We start from the raw sequence: 24,019 nt of genomic DNA, 5'->3' as shown, positions 1-24,019 counted from the left end.
TTTTGAGAGAGAGAGAGAGAGAGAGAGAGAGAGAGAGAGAGAGAGAGAGAGAGAGAGAAATATTGATGACATGAGAACATCGATGGGTTGCCTCCCTTACACGCCCTGGCCAAGGATTGATGTATGGAACAACACTCCAACCAACTGAGCCACCTGGCCAGGCTCTCTGCCCTTTTTTTTCACCCTTGTTTTGTTTTGTTTTTAAATCCTAACCTGAGGATATCTCTTGAGTTCTAGAGAGAGTGGAAGGGAAGGAGGAGGGGGAGAAATAGAGAGAGAAACATCAATGTGAGAGAGACACATCAATTGGACTCCCACATGTACTCTCACTAGGGTTGGGAACCTGCAAGTGAGGTATGAGTACTTGACGTAGAATCAAACTGTGACCTCTTGGTTTATAGGTTGATGCTCAACCGCTGAGCCACACCAGCCCTCTGCTACTTCTTAATGCAACCTTTCCAGCTCACCTGTGGCATAGGTGCCCAACATATACACATTCACAGATAGATTCAGGAGCAGAACTTAGACTATCCCTTTCATTTATTCTGTTGCAAAAAATAATATAACAGCAATATTCAAGGAGAAAAGAAAATGAATTCATCACCCCACTCCAAAAGAGCAAATAATTTTGCATATTTCCTTTCAACCTTTGCTCAAGTATATGTTCTTAAACTTTTGTCATCACCTGTAGATTTTTCACTTAGCATGCTGTCACTGGTTTCTCTCATTGGAATCCCACGCTAATGGCCCCAAGATTCCTGAGCTCAAATCCCTTAAGGGCCAGCTGAAGACCAGCAGGGTAACCACCAGCTTGCCTGGACAGTACATCCCCATAATGATGTCCCTTAGTTAAATGTGATCTGCCTACACCCTGCCCTACACTCTCAGGTGTTCAAATGGCAATGGGGAAACAAGTGGGTAAGAGGCTCTGTGCCCTCCCCGCACCGCTTCACCCTCCACCCTATCTCATTTACAAATGGGCGTTCATAGACGATTTTGCTTGGTAAGTACTCTGCTGCCAAAAGGACATTTAAAACATCACTGCAAGGGTATGTACGGGGGGGGGGGGGGGGGCAATGTTAAAATATGTACACAGATAATAATTTAATTAAAAAATAAATTAAAAATAAATAAAAAATAAAAAATAAAACATCACTGTAATGTGGGTAGGACAGTTATAGCTACCATTCATTGAGCACTGATTCTATGCATCATCTTACTCATGTTATTTCATTGAATTAAAAAAAAAAGGAAGTTGCAGAACAAAGTGGATAGTATTCTTCCAGTTTTGTCTTTTAAGAACACTTCTCTCTTCCCCCCCACCCCAATCCGCCATCGGAAAGGTCTGGAAGGACCTTTGAACAGTGGCTGCCTCTGGGGAATGCGGGTGCCTGTGTATGTCTAACTACTGTTCTAAATGTTATATGTTTCTACATCTGTGGAATTTTTTCAGTAAAATTTTTTATAGGGCCGAAACCGGTTTGGCTCAGTGGTAGCCTCGGTCTGAGGACTGAAAGGTCCCGGGTTCTATTCCGGTCAAGAGCACGCAAGTTGGTTGTGGGCACATCCCTGGTGGGGGGTGTGCAGGAGGCGGCTGGTTGATGTTTCTCTCTCATCGACGTTTCTGGCTCTCTATCTCTCTCCCTTCCTCTCTGTAAAAAATCAATAAAATATATTTTTTTAAAATTTTTTATAGAAAACATGCATTCTTTCGTACTAAAAATAAATCTCTATTTCTCCCAGCAACTCCATTTTTTAGATAAGACAACTGAAGCTTGGGGAAAGCATGGCAAACGTGTGTAAATAATGAGGATCCATGGTGGATTAGGATGGCTAACAGAGGTGTAGGAATTCAGATGTAAGAAAGACTGACATCTGAACTACCCATTCAAGAGATGGTTAGGAATTTTACAGTAAAAAATGAGGAGCAAGACATAAGAAAATGGATGGAGGCATGGGCCATATTTAAGGAAGAATAATGAACACAGTTAGATAAAGCACAGAACTGAGGAGAGAAGAGGGGAGGGAGATAACATCCATGCAGCCTATCAGGCAGTGGCCTGTGCATGCTATGTGCTTTACATAATATATAATCTACCTGTCCGAACAACCCTATGATCAAAACCCTAGGCTTGGCCAAAACCACCTTCAACAAAGTAAAACGACAAAATGAGAAAAATATGCACAACTCCTGTATAGGAAATGACAAATTTCCATAAAATATAAAGAGCTTTTGGAAAGAAAAAAGACAGACCAATAACCTGAAAGGAAAAAATCAGCAAAGGAGTAGGAACAGCTCACAAGAAAAAAATACAAGTTTTCCTAAACACATGAAAATTGCTCAGTCTTTCATATTCTAAGAGATGTGCAAATGGAAACTGCTCTGAGATGACATTCTGTAATCCACCAGATTAGCAAAAATCCAAAAGTTTAATAATAAACTGATTTGATGAGATCATAGATTATGCCAAAACAGGCACCCTCGGATGTTGTTGTGAAGGATATAAATTGATACAGCTCTTATGGACAGCAATTTGGCAAAGTCTACCCACAGCACAGTGCATCTCCAGGGGTCTTCAAACTACGGCTCTCGGGCCACATGCAGCCCCCAGGGGAGTCTGATCCTGCCCGCCAGGTTTTTTGGGCAGTGAGCGCAGCCAAGGTGTTACAGTAGGAATTAGTAGTTCATATAGTCCGGCCCTCCAGCTCTCTGAGGGACCGTGATCTGGCCCCCACTTTAAAAAGTTTGAGGACCCCTGTGCTTTGCCCCTCCAGTCACACCTCTGAGACTGTGCTGCAGATGAACCTGCTGTGGTGGGTGCTGCAGGTGCCCAGCCCAGGTCCCCATTGGCTGCTTCTGAGTCCTGCTCTGGGCTGATGGCAGCCACTTGACAGGCTCTGCCCACTATCATGACCACTAAGCCAATGACTGTTGAACCAGAAGCTCAAAAGGCCCACCCTCTTGCCTCGAGGTGGGACCACTCTGCTCGCTACACCCTTAATCAGGTCTTGGCTTGATTTCTCCAGGACCAATTCTCACTTTGTTCTTCCCACCTGCCCATTCTTTTCTTTCTTTTTTTTTATTTAACTTTATTGTTGAAAGTATTTCAGATATCCCCTTTTCTCCACCCATTGATCCCTTCTAGCCCACCCCTGGGGCCTGCCCCAGGCCTTCACCACATATTGTCTGTGTCCATATATGCATATAAATTCTTTAGTTAATCTCTTCCCACCCACTCATCCATGCCTTCCCTCTGAGATTTGACAGACTGTTCCATGCTTCTATGTCTCTGGATCTAGTTTGTTCATCTGTTTATTTTGTTCATTAGATTCCACATAGGAGTGAGATCATGTGATACTTCCACCTATCCACTCTGCTTCCCTCCCTCCCTTCGCTCTCCCCCAGTAAATCACTAGAATCCATTTCCCAGCTGCACCTCCAGGGGACTCTGACCTAAGACACTTGCAAATGTCAAAAATGGTGGATGGGCGAGATTATTCATAACAGCGCTACTCCGTAATAACAATATTTTGTAAAGAATAGAAACAACTTAAGGGCCCTGCCTTAGGGGGTTGGTCGAACAAACTAGACCACCTCCACAGGATGGAGTCATCTGCCCTCAAAACAAAAAGCAGCAGCCCCTGGACACCGTAGGGAAGGTGTCCGAGATGCACTGAGAAGTGGAAGAACAGCCCCAGATCTGGCCCTCTCACTGTGCTTGCATAGACAGTGAAACAACTGTCATCTTTGTACATTTTTAAATGGTTGAAAAAAATTCAAAAGAAGAGGAAGGATATTTCATGACATGAGAAAGTGATATGAAAATCACACTTCAGTTTCCATAAATAAAGTTAATTGGAACACAGCCGCACTCATTGTCAGAGGCCGCTTTCCCTCAGTGATGGCAGAGCGGAGGAATCGCAGAAACCATCTGCTGTTCAAAGCCTAAAATATTTACGAGCTGGCCTTGTATGGAGAAAAATCTGCTGACTCCCCGTGTGGGACATGTAAACTTTGGGGTAAAAATAGAGAAAATAAGGACACCTGTTGCATTTATTTGCATCTTCATCGGGCAACTTTGGAAGGATGCCCTGGGAAGTAGTAACAGTGGGAAGTGGGTGAGTGGGGAGTGAGCTAGTGTTACAGTGTAATGAATACTCTCTCTGCGCCAGCCTCGGTGCCAGCCTCTATGCCAACAATGCATGCATCATCTCATGTGGGCCTCTCCACACCCCTACGAGTTACGCGTTATCCCCATTTCACAGTTAAGAAGACAGGGGAGGGATTTTCTATGCCTTGCTGAAGGTTGCAGAACTCCCAGGTACAGAGTGAGGTGACCAAACCAGGTAAGTTCATCCTTAAGCCACGCCAGCACTTGTGATTTCTTTATCACTGGTTTACAGATGAGGACTTTGAGGAGTTAAGAAGACTAAGTCTGGTACATATGGGGCAGGGCCTGACATGTGGGGGAGGGGTGCCTGGGCTGTCCTGGATGGGTGGGAGGGGGAGGGGTCCCTGGATAGCAGCCCAGCCTCTTTCGCTCATTCAAGAAGCACCCACTACGTGCCTTCACGTGCTAGGCACCGAGGTCCAGGGATGGCAAAGACCCTCTTACTCTGTCTGCTTCAATGGAGGCTTGGCAAAGGGACTGGCATCCCGGCAAAGGGGTGGGGGCACAGTGGAAGCCACCTATTAGCTGTGAAATATTCGTGGTCTTTAAGAAGGTCTAGGACACAATAGGATGATCATTACTCTGGGGAAAGATTACCTGGTGGTGGGTGGATCAGATTAGGGAGGACTGAAGGCTCTGGTCTAGGCTACAAGGACCAAGGGTGGTACCCAGAGGAAAGCATAGATTCAAAGGATATTTAAGTCCTAGAGAATTCCCAGCTGTGGCTTAGACAAATGGGCAGATGTGGGGGCGGGGAGGGAGGAGAAGGGGAGTCCAGGAGCCAAGATCCCAATGTAAGAGATCCAAAAAATGGCTCCATTTTGGACATGATGCGTATCGAGCGTCTCAAGATCGATCTGCAGATGGGAACACCCAGGAAGAGCCACTCAGGAGAGAGATAGGGCTGGCGGGGCGGGAGAGTCAAGTGCAGAGGAAGTGGTTACAGCAAAAAGGGGTGACATCACTCAGGGAAAGTGCGCAGAACAAACCACGCTTCAGGGTTCCTTCTACTGTTGGACTGAGGCAGTGACTCTGCGAACACGTCCCGATTTCCAGGGAGAACCGTGTCAATGAGCGGACTGGTCTCCATTCTGAGTTATGTTCCCATTCATCCGTCTCTGACCTTTGGTACTTGCTCCAGCTTGTCCGCCAGCACGCGATAAAACACACGAACAAGCCGTAAGTGAATATCAGCGGAACACATGGCAACAGCCCACCGCACTGCACTTGACAGCTTATTCTACTCGAGTGTGCCCTCAGCCAGGTCTTTTCTTTTGCACATACAGACGATCGTCATAGTTTCTGCTAATAAAACGGTTCCCAGCTCTGATGGTGGAATTAATTACACTGATCGTTTATGGTATTGCTTATGACTTCCAGGTGCTCTGACACCTAAACACTGAGAAATATAGGAGTAGAGAGAGTAAAGAAGTGGGGGAGAGTCCTGGGGGCCCCAACACTAAAGGGGCAGGCAGAGCAAGAGGCTGTGAAGGTGCTGAGAAGGAGCAGGCAGAGAGGGAGGAGGGGGGCAGAGAGGAAGGAGGGGGGCAGAGAAGGAGGAGGGGAACAGGAAGAGAGCTTCTGGCTGAAGGGACAGAGCTGGCAAACATGTCCTGGTGCCTTCCCGGTAGCACAGTCTCCCCTGAGAATCTGGGCACTGGCAAGAAATGGCCTGTCCTCCTGGCTGGCCAGGCAGGCCTCACCCCCAGGCCACAGTCAGTGCCAAACCCCCAGGCCACACATCCTGCCCCAGCCCTGCCCTGTCCCAGCAGGGAACAAGTGGGCACCCAGGCCTGGTGGGGGGGAGGGGGAGGGGAAGGGGGAGGAGACACTGTGTCCTTGGCACAGAGCCAGGAGCCTGCTGGTTCTGGGTGAGGCAGAGCTTGAGGGCTGAGCAGGTGAGACCCAGCTGTAGCCATTGCTCTCCAGCCTCTGGGGATCACAGGTACCAGCTTGGTGGGTTTCCTGTGGGGAGGGGAGGACTTGAACCCTGCCTCACTTGTCCTAGACAACAATAATGGCCTTTTGCTGAGCACTAATTCTGTGCTGTGTGTTATATGCCTTATGTTATCTAATCTTCACACCACCTTAGGGGCTTGGGACTGTTATTAACCCCACTTTTCATAAGAGAAACTGAGTCACAGAGAGGTTAAGGAACTTGTCCAAGGTCATGTACCGAGATCTACACTCCAGTGGGACTTTCTGTATTATGAAATGCTCGCTAGCCTGTGGTATCCAATCTGCTAACCACTAGCTGCTTGTGACTTAATATATATATTTGAGGCCCGGTGCATGAGATTTGTGCACTAGGGGGTGGTCCCTCAGCCTGGCCTGTACTCTCTCACAGTCTGGGACCCTTTGGGGGATGTCTGGCTGCTGGCTTAGGCCCAAGGGATCGGGCCTAAGCCGGCAGCCAGACATCCCTCTCACAGTCCGGGCTCTTGCAGTCCGGGACCCCTCACTCCTTACTGGTGGCCTGCAGCAGAGGCAGGAAAGGCTCCCGCCACTGCCGCTGTGCTCATCAGCCATGCTTCTGGCTGAGCAGTGCTCCTCCTGTGGGAATGCACTGACCCCCAGAGGGCAGCTCCTGCATTGAACGTCTGCCCCCTGGTGGTTAGTGCAAGTCATAACGATCGGTTGTTCCACCATTTGGTTGATTTACATATTGGAGTTTTATTATATAGGATTGTTTTATTGATTTCAGAGAGGAAGGGTGAGGGAGAAAGAGATAGAAACATCAATGATGAGAATCATTGATTGGCTGCCTCCAGCAGGCCCCACACTAGGATCAAGCCTGCAACCAGGGCCTGTGCCCGGACAAGGAATTGAACCGTGACCTCCTGGTTCATAGGTTGGTGCTCAACCACTGAGCCACACTGGCTGGGCCACGTGTGACTTTTGGGTACTTGGAAGTGCAGCTTATGTGACTGAGCAACTGAGTTTTACATTAAATTAAATTTAAATAGCCATCAACTGGACAGCACAGTAGAGAAAATGGAGGAGCTGGGGTTTGAACCCCAGAAGTCTACCTCGGCCTATAACAAAAGGGCTAGAAGGCTCCCCTGACTGCCCTCACTGCATGCTTGGTGCCTAGAAAGCTTCACTCATACCCAGGCGCTTGGGTTCCCTGCCTTTCCACTCCAGAGAACCAGCACCCTCCCAGCCTCACTGTCCGGCCCCCACACCACACTGTCTGCCCGCAGAGGTCAGCGGGGCTGTTGCAGGAAAGAGACCGGGTTCCCGAGGACAGGCCCAGCGCTGTGTCACAGGGAGCAGGGTCCAGCCCAGTGTGAGGAACGTCTTCTAACGAGCCAGAGCTGACAGCCACAGGGCGGCCCCGGAGAGGCGGGAGCCCCAGGCCCTGGAATCGGGGGCCTGTGTCCCTGTGTCCCCGGAGGAAGCCACAGACAGCCTTGCTTGGGGCAGGGCTGCAGACAGACAGCTTCTGAGAGACGGGTGGGGTGGATGCTCAGTGGGCAGTGTCCGGAGGACCCACCCCGCCTGCTGCCAGACACGCTGATGCAACAGCATCAACACCAGCACCATCACTCCCTGGCACCCTCCTGGAAGGGCCGGAGCCAGCCTCCCCCGAGTGCCTCAGACCTCCCCCGAGTGTCTCAGACCTCCCCTGAGTGTCTCCAGACCTCCCCAGCACTGATCCCGCTGTGTCCACTCCTCCAACTCCCCTGGCCTCATGGGTCAGCCAAGGCCCCACCCAGCCCGGCCGCCTGTGAGTCACATCCCCCTGCTCAGAGATCCAGCACCTCCTGCAGCCACACCCAGGTCTGAGGGTTTGAGCTCCTGCACACAGGTCCCAGGGGATGCTCCGGGCAGGTGGGGAGGGGTGGGACCTTGGGGAGTGTCTCCTGCCTGGACCACATCCTGCTGCTCAGTGGGGAACACAGCACCCCTGTTTCCTTGCAGTGAATAAGGCAGAGGTGGGCAGGAATGGTGCATGTCTGGGGGACTCTTGTGGGGGGGGGGGGCACTGAGGCCTGGCTTGGGGCCTGATCCCCGCCTCAGAGCAGTCCTGAAGCAGGGGTGCCTCAGTCTTCCAAGGATCCAGAAGCCCCTCTGAGCCTCATCGCCAAGTGAGTTACAAAGAGGCACATGATAAATGGCGATGACTCCCCACCCGATCAGACAAAGTGGCGGGAGGGCTGGAAGCCATGGAACGGAATGAAAACACCAGTCGGGGCCTATGGACACATGACAAGGGTTCTAAGAGGTCAGAGGAGGAGGAGGAAGGAGAGGAGAGGCCTTGAGGCTGAAGGGATAGAGCTAGGATCATGTCCCAAAGCCAGGGAGAGCTTGGTATATGGGCATCTCACTACCACCAAACTGGCATGAGACGCCCACCTCCTGAACCCTTGAGTTCCCAGCTCACGGCCTTTTGGTACCCCTCACAGGGGCCAAGCGCCTTTGGGGCTGACATCCCCCACCCTGAGGCTCACCCTCGGCCGTGACAGAAAACCTCGCCAGGGCTAGAAATAACCTTCAAAGCCAGACTTGTCTAACGGTAAGGCAGAAATGATTTCACAATTCCTCCCTCTGACCTTGACCCAAGAACCTCAAAGACAGAACCAAATGTGGAATCCATTTGTTTCCCAAGAGTGTGGCTTGGCTGAGGTCTCAGAAAGACACCCCCACTTCCTCCGAAGACCAGATTCCCTCCAGAGGCCTCTGATGCAACCCCCCGCCGTCCGTTGGGTGCACCTGTGGGCGGACATGTTAGTCGGCAGTCAGGGCTGAGGCTGGGAGGAAATGCAGCGTAGGCGACCTGCTGGGAGGAGAGATGTGGTAGCTCCAGAGGTTTTGATTTGCAGTCTTCGTTTTGCAAGGAATGGGGGTTTTTCTTTTCTAAGCACAGGACTTCCTTGAATTTTAGACCTTTCACAAATATTTTTTTTAGGAGGAAAAAAAACACACCACGAAATGCCTGTCACAGCTACTCACTTCCACAGTGAATCACAGACACAAAACCACAGCAATGTGGCTAACAAAAGAACTATGTGTTTGCACATCTTGTTATTGGAAATCATTTAGCAATAGTCACTATGTCATCTGCAGACAGACAGACAGACAGGGGTGCATACACACCCCTCTGGGTCCTAAGCAGCCAAGCTTACAACCATGGTCATCAGATGACTTTGCATTTAACCATTTTCCTTTTCTGGGAAATTATCTTGCAAGACCTAAACCTTCCTCCTTAGCCCCCCACCAGGGGTGGGGTGTGTGTATGTGCGTGTGCATGCGTGCACACAGGTGAGCTGGTGATTGGGGGAGGATAAGGAGGAATGCTGACATGTTGACTCAGCTTGACAAGTGGAAACAAGTATACATGTTAGAGTCCCCTGCTGTTACCATAATACAACCTGCCTCCGTATTCATGGGAGATTGGTTACAGGACGGCTCCTCAGATGTACCAAAATCCATGGATGCACAGGTCCCTTGTGGAATATTGTGTCGTATTTGCACATAATCTACACATATTCTCCCATATACTTTAAAGTCATCTCTAGGTTACTTATACCTACTACAATGTAAATGCTATGTAAATGGTTGTTATACTTATACATTATTAGGAAATGATGACAAAAAAAAAAAAAAAAGTCCGTACATATTCAGTACTGACTCAGGCCTGTCATCAACAACGTAATTTTTTTTTTCTGAGTATTTTCTATTCATGGTTGGTTGAATCTGCGAATGTGGAACCCGCGGATACAGAGGGCTGACTGTATCTTTGGCACCACTTTATTTCGGGAAAGTAATTTTCACCCAGGAAACGCACAGTTCCTTTTCTGATGGTGGCAAATCAGTTAAGTGGTGGCAGATTGAGACATTGTGTAACTGGAAAAACTACTGGAAACATGCATCCAAAACTTCCTCTACATTGTGAACAGGGGTGAAACCTGGTATATATTTGAAAACCTTGAGCTTAAAAGGAAAATTCACGGGACCTGAAAAAAATCCATCGTCATTTTTGAGCCATGATCTCTCAGCACAGCTTTTCCCCCACACCCCACCTCTCTCTCTCTCTCTCTCTCACACACACACAAAACCCTCCCCACAACCACCACCACCACCACCACCACCACCACCACAAACCCAGAGGCAGCACTGGCTGAGCAGCTACGGTCTGCACAAAGCCCCCGGATGGAACAGACATTCCTGAGGCATCTGAGAATGAGTATTAACTGTCTTTCCATTTCCTCCTTGTTTCATCTCTCCCTAACTCTTTCTTTTCAAACAAGAATCCTGGAGGATTAGGTCAGTCGAATGCTATGAGTACAGCCACAAGCTTGAAATGTTTGTTGTTACTAATTTTTTTTCAAGCTGGATGCTGGAAATTGCATACATTAATGTTCTAATGACCCAGCAAGCTCCATACACACGGCCGTGGGGAATGCTGCTCCAGCCTCTGGCCAACATTCCACAGTTTCCTGAAAAAGACCCCGGATGCCATGCCGGCCCCGGTCCTCTGCAGCCCCCACCCCAGGCTTGCAGGCCTGCACCTGTCTCAGCTCACCTCGCTAGGGGCTGCTTAGCAAAAGGACTGCAGGCATGGGTTCCAGAGTCTTGGGCAGAGCAGTCACCCTGTCTCAGGTTCCTCACTGTGGAGCGGGGGCAGTAGGAGTCTCCTCCTCACCAGGTCACTGTGGGGCCTGGCCAGTGGGCTGGAGATCTCCTGCCTGCCCCGGCCCACGTGGGACCCAGCAAGGAGCAGACTATGGATCTCTCCTTTGGGCCACTGCGGGCAGGCGGAGGCCGTGTTCCTCTGCCACAGGCCATAGCCCTGTCGTGGCCCGATGGCCAGAGCCACTCTGGGTGTCAGTATCCCCTGCTCCCTGTCCCCTTCAGACCTGAGGGTTAATCAAGGGCTTCCCTACAGAGCTCCCCCCGGGCACCCCATCCTTTGTTGTTTCCCCTAATCCTGTCTGTGCCCTTGCAGACAGGCCCTCTATCAAACTGTCCCCACTGAGGGGGTCATCTCTTTCCTGCTGGAACTCCTGATGGGAAGGGTATCAGCTATCAGGTACTGAGCACTTAGCTATGTGGCTTAGCACTTTATCCACAGTATTTTCTTTTACTCTGACGGCAACCCCGTGTGTTATTTTATTCTGTCCAGTATTCGAATCATCAGTGTGTACTGAGACTCGGGGAGGTGAAGAAACTCAGATGTAGGGCGCCCTTCCAAAATGTATACACGCGCTTGGAATGATTATAAAGGCCGTGTTTATGACAATGCACTTCGTTTTCAAAACGGAGCTATGAGCTGCTACAGTGTGTATACATATTTTAGGGGATGCCCTGGTGTCTCAAACAGCTAAGCAGCGACAGAATCAGATGAAACTGAGGTCTGACTCATGACCCATGCTCTTCACCACGATGCCGTATTATTCCCAACATCAAATTAGGTGGAGCCTGTTAAGTGCTTCGCATAGTAGGCCATCTGACTCAATAATGCTCATACGTGATAGGTTAAAATAACAACCCTACCATGCTGGAAAACCCACAGTCCTCCGTTCCACTGTGACATAACCCTAACCCAACCCTAACCACCACCCTTGGGCTATAACCTCATTCTAACACCACACCAAAGTTACCCTAACCACCACCCTGTTGTGAAACACAATGTCACCTCAACCATAACCTTAGCCCCCGCAGTCCTGGCCCAAACACTCACCCCTGTCACCACAATTCTAGGCGCCCCAGTAGCTGAGGCTAGGTCAGGGCTGTGGTGAGCTCCGGGAGGCTCTCTGCACCTCTGGTCCTCGGTGCCTGCCCCCATCCCAGCGGCAGGTGGAGCCCCACCCTCACTCCATGCACATGCCGTACTTGGGCTCAACATAACTGGCCACAAGACATTTGTGCAACATCCATTTCCTGGATGCCACTGAGCTGGGGACTGTGGTGTGGGGAGGAGAGGAAAAGAGAGGAGAGAGGAGGGCGAAGCATCGAGTACAGTGCCTGAAACTCAGAGCAGAGTGCAGTGAGCCCTGTGGGTGGTGATGAGGAGGAAGGGGAAGAAGAAGAGGAAGGGGAAGAAGAAGAGGAAGAGGCTTGTAGCTTTCTCCATCAACTGGCTGCAGCCATGGCTACATCAGAGACTGTGGAGGGCTGGGGTCAGGGCTGGACTGGGAGGAAGCCCCTCTCTGGTACCTCACCTAGGGAAGCATCCTGATAATCCTCAGCTCTGGGAGAGTCCTGAAAAAGGGGGTCATGCAGTCTTCATCAGAGATCTGAGGGCTGTCCCGGGCCATCTGGGCCAGATGTCCGTGTTCAAGCTTAGAGAGGGAAGAAGGCAAGTATGCAGGAAGCAGACACTACTTCCTTTGACTCTGCCCACTTGCTTTGTTGGGGGGAAGCAAGAAGGCCCGGGCCCCCTTCTCCCCTGAGCACCCAGAAGCCTGAGCCTGGCATCTTCGCCAGCCCGGAGGGGAGTGCCCTGGGCAGAGCATGGCAGAGGGAGGAGGCTTCCAGACTCTGCTGCACAGAGAGCACATGGGCCTCACCTTCCTCGTGACCTAAGGGCCAGATTGAATGCCCAGCTGCCTCTGCCCAGGGCCCATGTCTTCTTGCTATTCACACAGGCACCTTACGGCTAGCTATGCCCTGCCCGGGCCCTGAGTGCCATGGCTCTCAGGTATTTGTGTGTGTGGGGGGGGGAGGGGGGGCGGGGGGCGGGGGGAGAGAGGTACACATTTACACATTAACACTCTAAACAGTCCCAGAGGCCACCTTCCTTTCAGAGAAACCTAGAAGGGGCCTCCGCAGCTAAAACCAGCCAGAGAGGATGGCCTGGGAACAGTGTGCTTTGTGGGGGACATGGGGGACATTCCCTTTGGGGAGAAGCGGGTCCAGGTGCACCCACATACAGGTGCACAGGCTGCGCAGCGCACAGGCTGTCACAGAGACTACGCAGTGGCCGTTGTCTCCTGCTGTCGTGTCCAGCACAGAACAGCCTGCCTTCCCCTCTCCCCGCGGGAATGGGGTGCCTCGGACGCACCCAGTTCCCCCCAGATACGAGCACAGTGGGCGGGGATTGAGCACCAAGGGACCCTGCAGAAAGCCCATCTTCACTCCCAGAACTCTCTGCAGGCTCAGGGTGCCTGCCCATCCCGTGGGCAGCGAAGGAAGTCCTCACTAAGGCACAGGTCCCTCTGCCCTTTCAGAAGCAGCGGCAGGGCTTCCGTGACCTCAGGCCTGGGGCAGCAGCACCCTTTTCCTTTGTTCTGGCTGGAGGCCCAGCGTGAGCATCTCCAGAGGGGTGCTCTGAGCCCCTCTCTGCCAAACCCACAACCCCAGAGAAGGGGCTCATGGGACTCTTTTAAGGCCCAGAGATGCCACAGCCCCGCCCCAGACTGAAGGGTCTGCCAAGCCCTGCTCTGGCTGCCCTGCAGTCACTCTCGGGAGAAAAGTATGACCCCCGAGGCCAACGGGCACAGGGTGGGTGGGCACCCACCGGTTGGGGGCATTGGGAGAGACCCTTCCTGATGAGTGGCATGCTAGGGGGTGGGCCAAGTGCAAGCTCAGAGGGAATGGACCTATGACCGCCATCTCTGCTGCAGGCAGCGGCTGGGGATACACTGCGGCAGGATGCTCATTCAGTAGCTGCTTATTAAGAGCTTGCTCTACGTCAGGCTGCTCTGGGAGCCTGGGCTGCAGCTGAACAAAACAAAGATCCCTGCCCCCGAGGAGCTCATACTGCAGTTGGGGAAAAACAGGCAAAAAACATAATTAGTACATCATGTCGTGTTAGAAAGTGGAAAATAAAAAGAGCCAAACGGGGACTCTCCAGTCGGAAGTTTACAATATTAAACAACAGGAAAATGGGGGACAGCTCCCTCCGGGTCACAACTGCTGGGTACCCGTCCCACAGACTACAACCTGAGGCACCGCTCCTGGTGTCTATAGTGGCTAGGGTTAGCCTTGAGGTCAAAACCTTAAAAAGAGGTCCAGGCAGGGCCTCGTTGAGAAATTTCTCCTGAAAGTAACCCACTTGTGTATAGGAGGTGTAAGCAGATGCCTCAGTCCACTGCCAGGCCTGCTGAAGAATTACCCACACAGTGTTAGTTCCTCCTCACAACCTCCCAGCGAGGAAAGAATCAGCCTTTGCATTTTACACAGACAGCAAGGTTAAGGGAATGAAGTCCCCACAGTCACTGCGCTAGTTAGTAGCCCAGCTGGAAGCAAGATTGGATCCCCTAATTCTAATCTTTTCAAAGTGCAGTCGAGGTCCTAAGGATTGGGAAATTCCAGAAAAACTCCAGGGGGCAAGCTTGGGGCTCAGAGTTATAAAAACAATCAGAAAAAATAAAATAAAATAAAATAAAATAAAATAAAATAAAATAAAATAAAATAAATCAGGAAAAAAAAAAAGAAAGAAAAGAAAAGGAAGGAAAGCAATCAATTCCCGAGTCCCAAGTCCAAAAGCTTGACTCAGTCCTGATCTTAGGGTTGAGTAGGGTTGAGTCAACACTGCAGGGAGGCACCACGCAGTGGCCCCAGGAATGTGTGGCACAGCACCAAAGTGGCGGCTGCTTAACCCATCGCAGCCTTGCCAGGAGGACTTGAGGCCGGACTGTCAGGGACAGCCAAGGGCTGCCCTAGTGAAAGGCATCTTATGCCCTTGTCACAACCTTGGAAGCGGTAAAGGGGGAATAAGCACATTTTCCCATGTGAGACATTGAATAGCCAAACTGGAGGCCACCAGCCGAGGTCATAACTCTTTGTCCCTTCTGTGCCCAGCTGTCCTCTCCCCGGGGACCTAGTTTCTGATTCTGGGTCATCAATCTCCTAGGAATATCCCTTGTCATTCTGTCGGGATGGGGTGCCTGGGCCCCCCTGGTAGAGGCTCCAGGTGTCACTGAGAAGGAAAGACCAGAGGGGAGGAAGCAAGCCATGTGTGTTGGTTGGGGAAGTGCTTGGCTGAATTGTGTTGAATTGTGTCTGCCAAAAAGATATGTTGAAGTCCCAGCCCCCAACCTGTTAATGTGACCTTATTTGGAAATAGGGTCTTAGCGGATGTAATTAGTTAGGTTTAGAGGTGGTTATACTGCATTAGGGTAGATCCTAAATCCAATGACTGGTGCCCTTATAAGGACATCACACACACACACACACACACAGGACCCTGTGACAACAGAAGCAGAGATTAGGGTGACGCAGCTATAAGCTAAGGGACTCCAAGGATCAGATGCTAGGAGAGAGGCATGGAACCGATTCTCCCTCTGAACTTCCACCCACACCTTGATTTCGGATTTCTGGCCTCCTGAACTGTGAGAGAACACGTTCCTGGTGTTGTAAGCCACTCAGCCTGTGGTAATTTGTTATGACAGACCTAGGACACTAACAGTGTTCCAGGGGGACACAGCAAGTGCAAAGGCCCTGAGGTGAAAGCATGTGTGACACATCTGGGGGAAAACCAGTCGGCTGTGTGGCAGCAACAGTGTGAGTGAGGAGAGCAAGAGGTGAGAATTGACATCAGATCATGGAGGGCCCCCCTTGTGGCAAGCCCTTGACAATGGAGCTGCCACACTTCAGATAGCGCTGTAATGCACTGCAGTGGGTGGGTGTGCCTGGCCCCCACGATCTTTATCCCCTGGTGTTATATCTTTGGACATGTTGCACGAAATGGCAAAAGGAAATTAAGATTGCAGATGGAATTTGGGTTTCTAATCAGCTGACCTTAAAATAGAGAAATTAAATTGGATTTTTCAGGTGGGCCCAATGTAATCACATAGGCCCTTAAAGTAGAGTCAACTAGAGCCTGTGAGAGAGATTCAGCCAAAGAGGAAGCAGAGGGGATTCAAAACATAGAGTTCATCTGCCATTGCTTAAATTTGAAGGTAGGAAGGTGGCCACAAGTCTAGGAATGTGGGCAGCTTGTAGTTGCTACCACAAAGGAACAGGGACCTCAGTCCTATAACTGCAAGGAACTGAATTCTGCTAACAACCTGAATAAACAGGAATCAGATTCTCCCCTACAGCCTCTGTGACACCTTAACTTTAGCCTGGTCAGACCAGTAACAGATATTTGAACTAGAGAACTGTGGCAAATTGCTGTCTCAGCCACAGAAAATTAATCCAGGGGGGATATAAAGAGAAGAGCTGGCTTCTGGAGAAGCAGCCCACTGAGAGCCACCACCATGGAGTCCACAACGTTCTAGACATCTCCCCGCCATCCCATTTGCTTTGCTCAGCACTGTCTTCCAGGCCTGTGTTGCCCAAGTACTGACTAAACAGGCTGAGATGTCCCCAAGGGTCAACCTCTAAGTCCTGGTTGACTTAGGTCAGGCTAAGGAGCAAACCCCATGGAAGTCCTTCCCATTCTGAGAAAAGTCATTAAGCCTCACTTTGACCCCCATCTGCCATAAAGACAATGAGACTGGTCCTTATGGAACAACCAAGCTGGCACAAAGCCACCACTGGTGCTACTGCTGCATCTGCTAGTAGGTCTGCACACACATAAACACATGTATTCACATGCACACACACATGCAAGGCCATATGTATGCACCCTGGCTCTCTATCTGCTCTTTGCCACAGTCTTCTATCCATTCAAGTCCCCAAGGCAAAGAGAACCAGCCAGCTGATTGATGGTTAACGGGTATTGAACACGAACTCAAATCAAGCACCATTTGACGTACTCTACCCATATGACCTCACATAATCCTCTCTGCAATCCTATCAGGCAGAGACTAATGACTCAGAGTGGCCAGGATGCTTGCCTAATATCACGCAGCTGATGAGTAGTAAGAAAATCCCAGGACTGGAACACAGGATTGTCCAAAAGCCCAGGCTAGGACCCTCACTACTCCAGGTGAGGTATATGGACCAGCAGCAGCAGCATCACCTGAGACCTGACACTCACCCAGACCTGCAGAATCAGAAGCTGCATGTTAACAAGTTCCCAGGTGATTCACTTCCCTTTGCAGAGCTGAGAAGCACTGTTTTCCCAGGTCTGCAGGTTTCAGGTTGTTGTAAACACAACCTCCCCCAATCTCTTAAGGCCCTTCCTCAGCTGCCCGGCTCTTGCTCCCCAGGTGGGAAGGCCCTCTGCCCAGACTCGGGGAACAAGCCTGGACCGAGAGCTCAGGAGCAGTCAGCTCAGGCCACAGCTGGACAACATCTAGCCATGTCTGGCTCTCATAGGGCGTGCTGCCTTCTGCCTCCAACTCTCCTGGCCCCTCCTTCTCATCTTCTTTCTGGGCCACAAGTCTTTTGGCCTCCATCTAAGTCCCTCTTAAAGAGGGCCTCTGGCTGTCACCAACCCTTGCAGTGTCTCCCCCTCTTGGACATTTGTACCCCTTTCTTGCTCCTAGAATGCCCCTGAGTCATGTCACTCCCTCTAGCTGGACACCGAGGGCCTGTCCAAGTTGCCACCAGGAGAGAGGCAAGCGGCTGCTTGGGAAACCTGGCTATGCTCACAGGAAATGTCTGACACCACAAGGCAAGCAGGATTTGGCCTCCCAAAGCAAAACACAGCTGGGTCGACAGCGGGCCACTCGGACTTTCCCAGATTTCATGGCACTGAGGTCCCAGAGCAGAGAGACTGCTGGCCTGGAGGCTACAGATCATTAAAAACATCACAGTAGCCTCTGGTCAGGGAGCCTGTGAAGCTCAAAGAGGGTGGCCCTGCTGTGGGCCACGGTCCCTGGGCCTTCGCTGCGCCCCACCCCTCCCCAGAACCGCTTGCACATGCGAAACCTTCGCTGGGAGATCAGGGGCTCCCTAGCTCATCCTCCTTTCTTCCCAGCTTCCTCCTCTCCCCAGCATCAAGCCTCATTCATTTATTCATTCAACTTCTGTTGGTTGAGCACCTGCCTTGTTAGGTACCAGGGCCACGGTACCAGTACCGTGTCCTGTTCATAAATGAGCAGGACACAGAGTCTTGCTCTCAGGAGCTCCTGGTCCAGTGAGCAAATAAACAAACCACCCCAAGGCAGAGTGAAAAATGCTACACAGGGAGGCAGGGGCCTCCCCTTCTCCTGCATTCTGAGCCAAGCCCTCAGTTCCAGGCACAGGGTGAGGGTTCCATGCCAAGCCTTCAGTTTGGACCGAGTGATAGAGTACAAATGCAGCCCGAGTGCTTTCTATAAGCTAGGGTCCCGGGAGGAGCTGTGGGGAAATCCAGGGTGTGAGGCGGAGTCCCTGCCTCCAGGTCACACAGGCCACACAGACTGACTGCAGACACAGGGCACAGACCCACAGAGATGCATGCCAAGTGTGTGTTGCAGGAAGGCAGGCAGCTGGGTAGAAGTGACTGGGAAGGGGAGGTTTGGAGAAAGCAGGAATGGGCCTTGAAGAATGCAAGGAGCAGGGTGGTCTGGCAAGATGGGGCAGGGATGTCACAGCTCTGACTCAAGGATGTGAGTGGAGCATGACCTGCCTAACAACCACCCTCCAACACTTGCATGCATACACACACACACACACACACACACACACACACACAAGATCAGTGCATCATGAAATGAATGAATCACACAAGCCGAAAGAAAGCTTGCCGGGAGCTCAGCTGAAAGGACTCTGCTCCCACCCTGCCCCTGGTTGGCCCTGGAGCTGGTACCACTAGGGCTCCCTCAAGTGCCTTCCCACTACCTGGGACCCTCAGCTGGGACAACTCAGAACAAGGCACAGGCCCTGCCCACCAGCCCCTGTGTTGTCCACCTAACTCTGCCCCTCTCTCTGCCCAGCATCCCTAGGCCTGGCCCTAAGGGTTTGGCTCTTCTGGTTTTGACCTTGGCGCTCTCTAGGCTTGGATCTGAGTTTATCCTTCAGCCCTTTCTGCTCCTGGCTGTCTTTGGAAACCACGTGCTTGGATGGTCGGGCCTTGGAACCCCACCTTACCAAGACCCTGGTCAGCCCAGCCCCTCTTCAGAGTTGCTAGACAATCTGAAGCTCCTTTCCTTTCTCTCCAGAGCTTTCCACTGGGGACCCAAGCTCCCCATCAGCCTTCTCTCCCTGGATCTCCTGGCCTCCAAAGGGCCAACCCCCTTTTTCCCCTTAGTTCAGCAAGACAAGGTTGCAACATTTCACAAAGAACTTAAACTAAGTAGAAAACGAATGGAAAAATTAACCTGAGAAACCAAAAGGAAAACACAGCTCTCTAGAAATGGACCAGTTTACAAAGTTCAGATTTCCTGCCCTGAGCTAGAAGAAGTCTAGCCAGTTTAGCTGGCAAGCAGGCCAGGGAACCCTGCCCGTGAACACTCCCTTTGCCCACTTTCTCTTGTACTCCCTTCCCCCACATGCTCCTGCTTGGCCTCTCCAAGGAGAAAAGTTAGTGTTGGGTGGGCGAGTCCTACCTGCATCAGAAAGACCACAGGTAGAGAAGGGGGAAGAGAAGGCGAGACATTTATAAAGAGTTTACTATGGGCCAGGCCCTGTGCTAAGCCCTTTTCTTGTGATAACTAATCTAATCTTACTGCAACTCAATGATGATGGTTATCATCATTGTCTCCACCCCACTGAGGAGGAATCAGAGAGGTAATTTGCCCGAGGTCACTCATCTTGGAAGTGGCAATGCCAGGATTGGAAATAAGAGAGCCTGGTCACAGGGACATGCTCTCCTCAGCTTTCTTCTACCTCCCACCTCCCCTTTTCACCTCAACCTGGCAAAGCCTATGCCAACCCCAACCCCAACCCCTGCTCTCCTGCTCTCCACACCACTGGTGGCGGCAGTGAGAGGGGAAGGAAGGGCAGCTCGGCCTTCTCTGAGATTGTCACCAAATGGCCCTAAGGAAGAAGCCCCAGGCCCCACGTCCCCCTGAGGAGGGGACTTACCTGGCTGGTGGCAGCTGTGGTGTCATTGGCCGTGCTCTGGCCGCTGTGCTTTCTCTGGCTGTGCTGCTCCTGCGCAAGTTGTGCGAACCCTCGGCTGAGCGTCGGGGAGCTGGCCTTGAGTTCTGGGGGTCAAATTCCTCCTCAGGGATGACCTCCTCACACCGGGCTCCGCGGAAGCCAGAGCGACACACACAGAGCTGGGGCCGGCTGCAGGAGCCCCTGTTCTGGCACGGTGGCTGGCACACAGCTAGGGAGACAGGGAGAGGGGTGAGGGCAGGGGCAGGGGGCCTGACACCCACTTGTCAGAAGGGCCCCTTGCCTTTTGCTGCTTGGCCTCCTCCACTCAGACAGGAAGCCATGTGCTGGCCTCCCAAAGCTCCCTGGCCTCATTTCTCTCTCCCCGCCACCCACAGGCCTCCGGGGGAGGTTTGCCTGTCATCTCTGGACAACCAAAAAGGGAATGACCATAGGTGTGGAGGCGCTCACACCGCCACTTCTAGCAGAATCTCCTGGCATTGTGCTCTGCACTCAAGAGCCCACTTTTTGTTGTCTGTCTCTTTACCATGAAGGCAGAGTTCAGTTGTTTTGTTTTGTTCCCTCTGGTAGTTCAAGAACTCGGAATAGAGACTGTCTCAGGGTAGACTCTCAATTAATACTGAATGAATGAATGAATGAATGAATGATGAGTCTGTTTCATGGGAAAGGGCTCAACACTGGCCTGAAAGTTGGGCGTTTGAGTTCTTGGTCTTCCATGAGTCATGTGATCTTGACTTCACTGGATGTCAGTTTCTCATGAATCCCCTGAGGATGGGCTAAGGAGGCTGGGGGTTACTGAGAGTCTTCAGTGTGATAGTCCCTCCTCTTCTTCCTCTTTTGAAATCATCTGCTCTGAAGCTCCCACCCTGCTGAGCAAGTGGCAGTACTCCTGCCTGGGAGCTGGGAGGAGTCTATCTCCTAGGCCCTGGGTCCAGCCTGGGGATGGATAAAGTGGGGCTGACCTGGACCCCTTCCTCCAAGCCATCACTGCAGCAGCCACTGGCCACAGGGGCCATGACTTCTCTTCACTGCCCTTCATCACCTTGCAACACCAGAGTCACCTCCAGTGACCAGTAACCAAGGGAGAGTCATATACAAGCACCCACTGGAGGGCTAGGCCCTGCTCATCTCTCCCAGGACCTCCCCTGGGAACAGGTGGGAACCCGGGAGAGCACAGTCAGGCTCATGCTGGATCCTCTAAACCCAGTGTCTCCTCCGTCTGTCACTCATTCATTCAACAAATATTTGCTGAGCCCCTACTGTGTGCTAGGCACTGCAGACCAAGTCTTTGCCCACATGGAGCTTGCAGTGGAGTGAGGACAACCAAGAAGAAACAAGAAAAACAGTAGCATAATGTAAGTTGCAACACCTTAATAATGTTGTTTCAGGCAGTATCCCGGGTGACGTAGTGGTCTGTGTCCAAATCAGGAGCTTTAGAGGGAGGGATCAGAGAAAGCTGCTCTGAAGAATGAGGTATGACTGGTGCAAAAGAGGTGGACGGACAAAAATATGAACAGACTCTTTCAGGCAGAGGGATAGGCAAGCGCAAAGCTCTGGAGGCTGCAAGGAACATGGAATTTTCTAGGAATTGTTTGAGGCCCAGGGAGGCTGGGGTCTGGAGACAGAGTGGGAGGGTATTCAGTGAGGGAAGCAGAGGCATATTTTGCAGCCCCCACCTAACTATCTGCCAGGTCCCTGTCACTATCTCCCCCGCCCCCGCTCCCTGGAGACCAGCCCCACAGCCAAGCCAGGGCCAGTGACCACTGCAGAAGGAGGTATGTCCAGGCCAGTCTCTGCCTGGTTTAGGGAGGGAGCAGAAAGGGAAGGCCTGCGTGGTTTTATGTGGACCACAAACGCTGTATCACTCCTAGTCCCTCAAAGCCACCCCTCTCTGCTGACCAAGACTCACAGCCTGGCGTGGGCGAGAGGAGGTCTGCAGACTCCCCTCCAGTCTAGGTGTTGCTTCCTCCTTTGAGTGGGTGGTCCCTGCTTTTAAGTTGGCCTTTCGAAACCAACCTAGCTTCCTCCCTTCCCTTCCTAGGCTCTGAGGACAGCCCGTTCCTGACTTTAACATCTTCCATTCTCTAAAACCCAAGGCCCCAAATCCCTGACTCACGGTGACTCGCTTACTTCTGGCTCTGCCTTACTTGCCAATACTTTCTGCAAACAGCAAGCACCCTTTTGGCCATAGTGGGTGCTGGGGATGCAAAGACAACCAAAATGGTCCTGCGTGGAACAAGCTCTGCCCTGTGGTGGGTTCTCATAATGACGGAAGCCCCGTGCCACGCAGGGAGTCAGGTCCTCAGGCAGAGCGGGGTTGGCATGCTTGGCTTGGTACAACGAACAGCTCATGGAAAATGGGTAGTTGGGAGGAGGGGGTCAGGGATGGACTATAAACATGGCATTTAATATGTACATAACATTGTGGTAAATAAAAATCCTAAAAGGGTTCCAAGCCAGCCGGTTTGTTGGCAGAAAAACCTCCTTGGGAAGATAACCTTTCTGGATCAGATCTTCTAAGAAAGATTTTTCCAGCAAGTTTCAGGTTTTCAGAGGTGCTGAGCCAGCCCTCCCGGCTTCATTTGCATCTGCTCTTGAGTTGTTTTCATAAGTCTCAGCAAGAACTGACTTCCGCACTAAAGTAAACACTTCAGTTTGGGCCTGAGCTGAGCCTCTGCACTATGAGATCGGAGCATAAACTCCTCTCCTCTCTCTCCATTCCCCGCAAATCACCCCAGAATGGCCCCAAATGGGGGCTCCGAGTGCCTATGAAAGGGTACATTCTTACGACAGTTTTTACTGGTCTGCCATAAAATAAGGGAAATAAAAAGAGTTTCCTGAGCTCTTTGTAATGCCTTTCCCCCCATTTAAAAATGTCTTTTATTTTGAAATTATATAATTTCTTCTTCTTCTTGTTTAATTAAAATGTTCTTTTTTAATTAAAGGTGGATGGCAAGTGGTAGTTCGTTTTTCTAACACCCTCAAGTGGAAAGCTGGCTACTGTACTTCGGTGCCGAAGATGTTTTTGGATATTTGACTGGTGCTTGAAATCCAAAAGTTAGGGACACTTTGGGCAGGAGGGGGCAATAGTGGTCACGTATCCTTTTGTTTAAAGGAGACTGAAGCAAAACGTTCCTCTGTCAAGTGAGCACCTATTTCAAAACTGAAGGATCTGAAAGGAAATCAGCCAACTCAGAATGGCCTACGGCAGCGGCTGCTGCTGAAAGCATGTAAGGGAAAGCCGAGGCCCGGGAGAGACAGTTCCATGCGGCGCTGTGGGGATTTTAAGAGGGAACACTCCCAAACACAGCGGGCCCAGAAGTTTTTATGTTTTACTTTTAGAGCCTCATCACTTCCATTTTTCCTCAAGAGCAGAGACTGTGCCTTACACTTGAAAAATGGCCCCAAGATGGGGGATGTGGCTTGAGTGAGTCTTCATTGATTGATTATTAGTGCAGTGTTGGGAAGCAGGAAGCCACGATGTCCAGGCTTGATTGATTATTGGTGAATGGTTATCAAGCATGATGCTGCAATATCCATGTTTAGCCATCGAGGACACACCCTGGCCCCTCCCTGTGGAAAGCCCACATCCTCAGACAACCGAAAGGTGATGGATGCGGTTACCAGCCTCCCTGTGCCCACTCGCCCACACCAGGCCTTGGCCATTCATAATTTGGACTCCTCCATAGCCCCCTGGCACGGTCTTCCTCACTGAGGATTGGGCATGTGGAAAGTTTCAGCTTTGGGAGTTCAGCTCCACGGAGTTAGCACAATGCCAAAAGAAAGGGGAACAAAAAGAAAACTCTCAGAATTGCTTTGAAAGTAAGAAATAGAAGGCATTGCTCCTCCAACCCCCCGCCTTCTGGCTGTGCCCCTTCTACCTTCACTCTGCTCCAAAACAACCAAGCAGAGGTTTGCTCAGATTTTCCACACAAAACCCCCACCTTTGGGAGGAGACCAAATTTGGAGTGGGCAGGCCTGGGGAAGGTTCTGGAAAGAGCTCCCACCATGTGGGCTGC

General features: G+C 51.2%; 1 protein-coding gene across 1 annotated transcript in view; it reads right to left on the bottom strand.

The window, feature by feature from the left end:
* The window catches only part of LTBP2 (latent transforming growth factor beta binding protein 2), a 92,014-nt gene that overhangs the window by 51,656 nt on the left and 16,339 nt on the right, over positions 1–24,019 (bottom strand). Inside the window, 1 exon segment of the mRNA XM_084892072.1 lies at positions 19,965–20,211. Coding sequence (XP_084748198.1) covers positions 19,965–20,211 — 247 coding nt within the window.

Source organism: Pipistrellus hanaki (assembly GCF_964339955.1).
Source record: "Pipistrellus hanaki genome assembly, chromosome: 1".
NCBI lineage: Eukaryota > Metazoa > Chordata > Mammalia > Chiroptera > Vespertilionidae > Pipistrellus > Pipistrellus hanaki.
The sequence above is the reverse complement of the archived record's forward strand: the minus strand, read 5'-3'. Positions and strand labels throughout refer to the sequence as shown.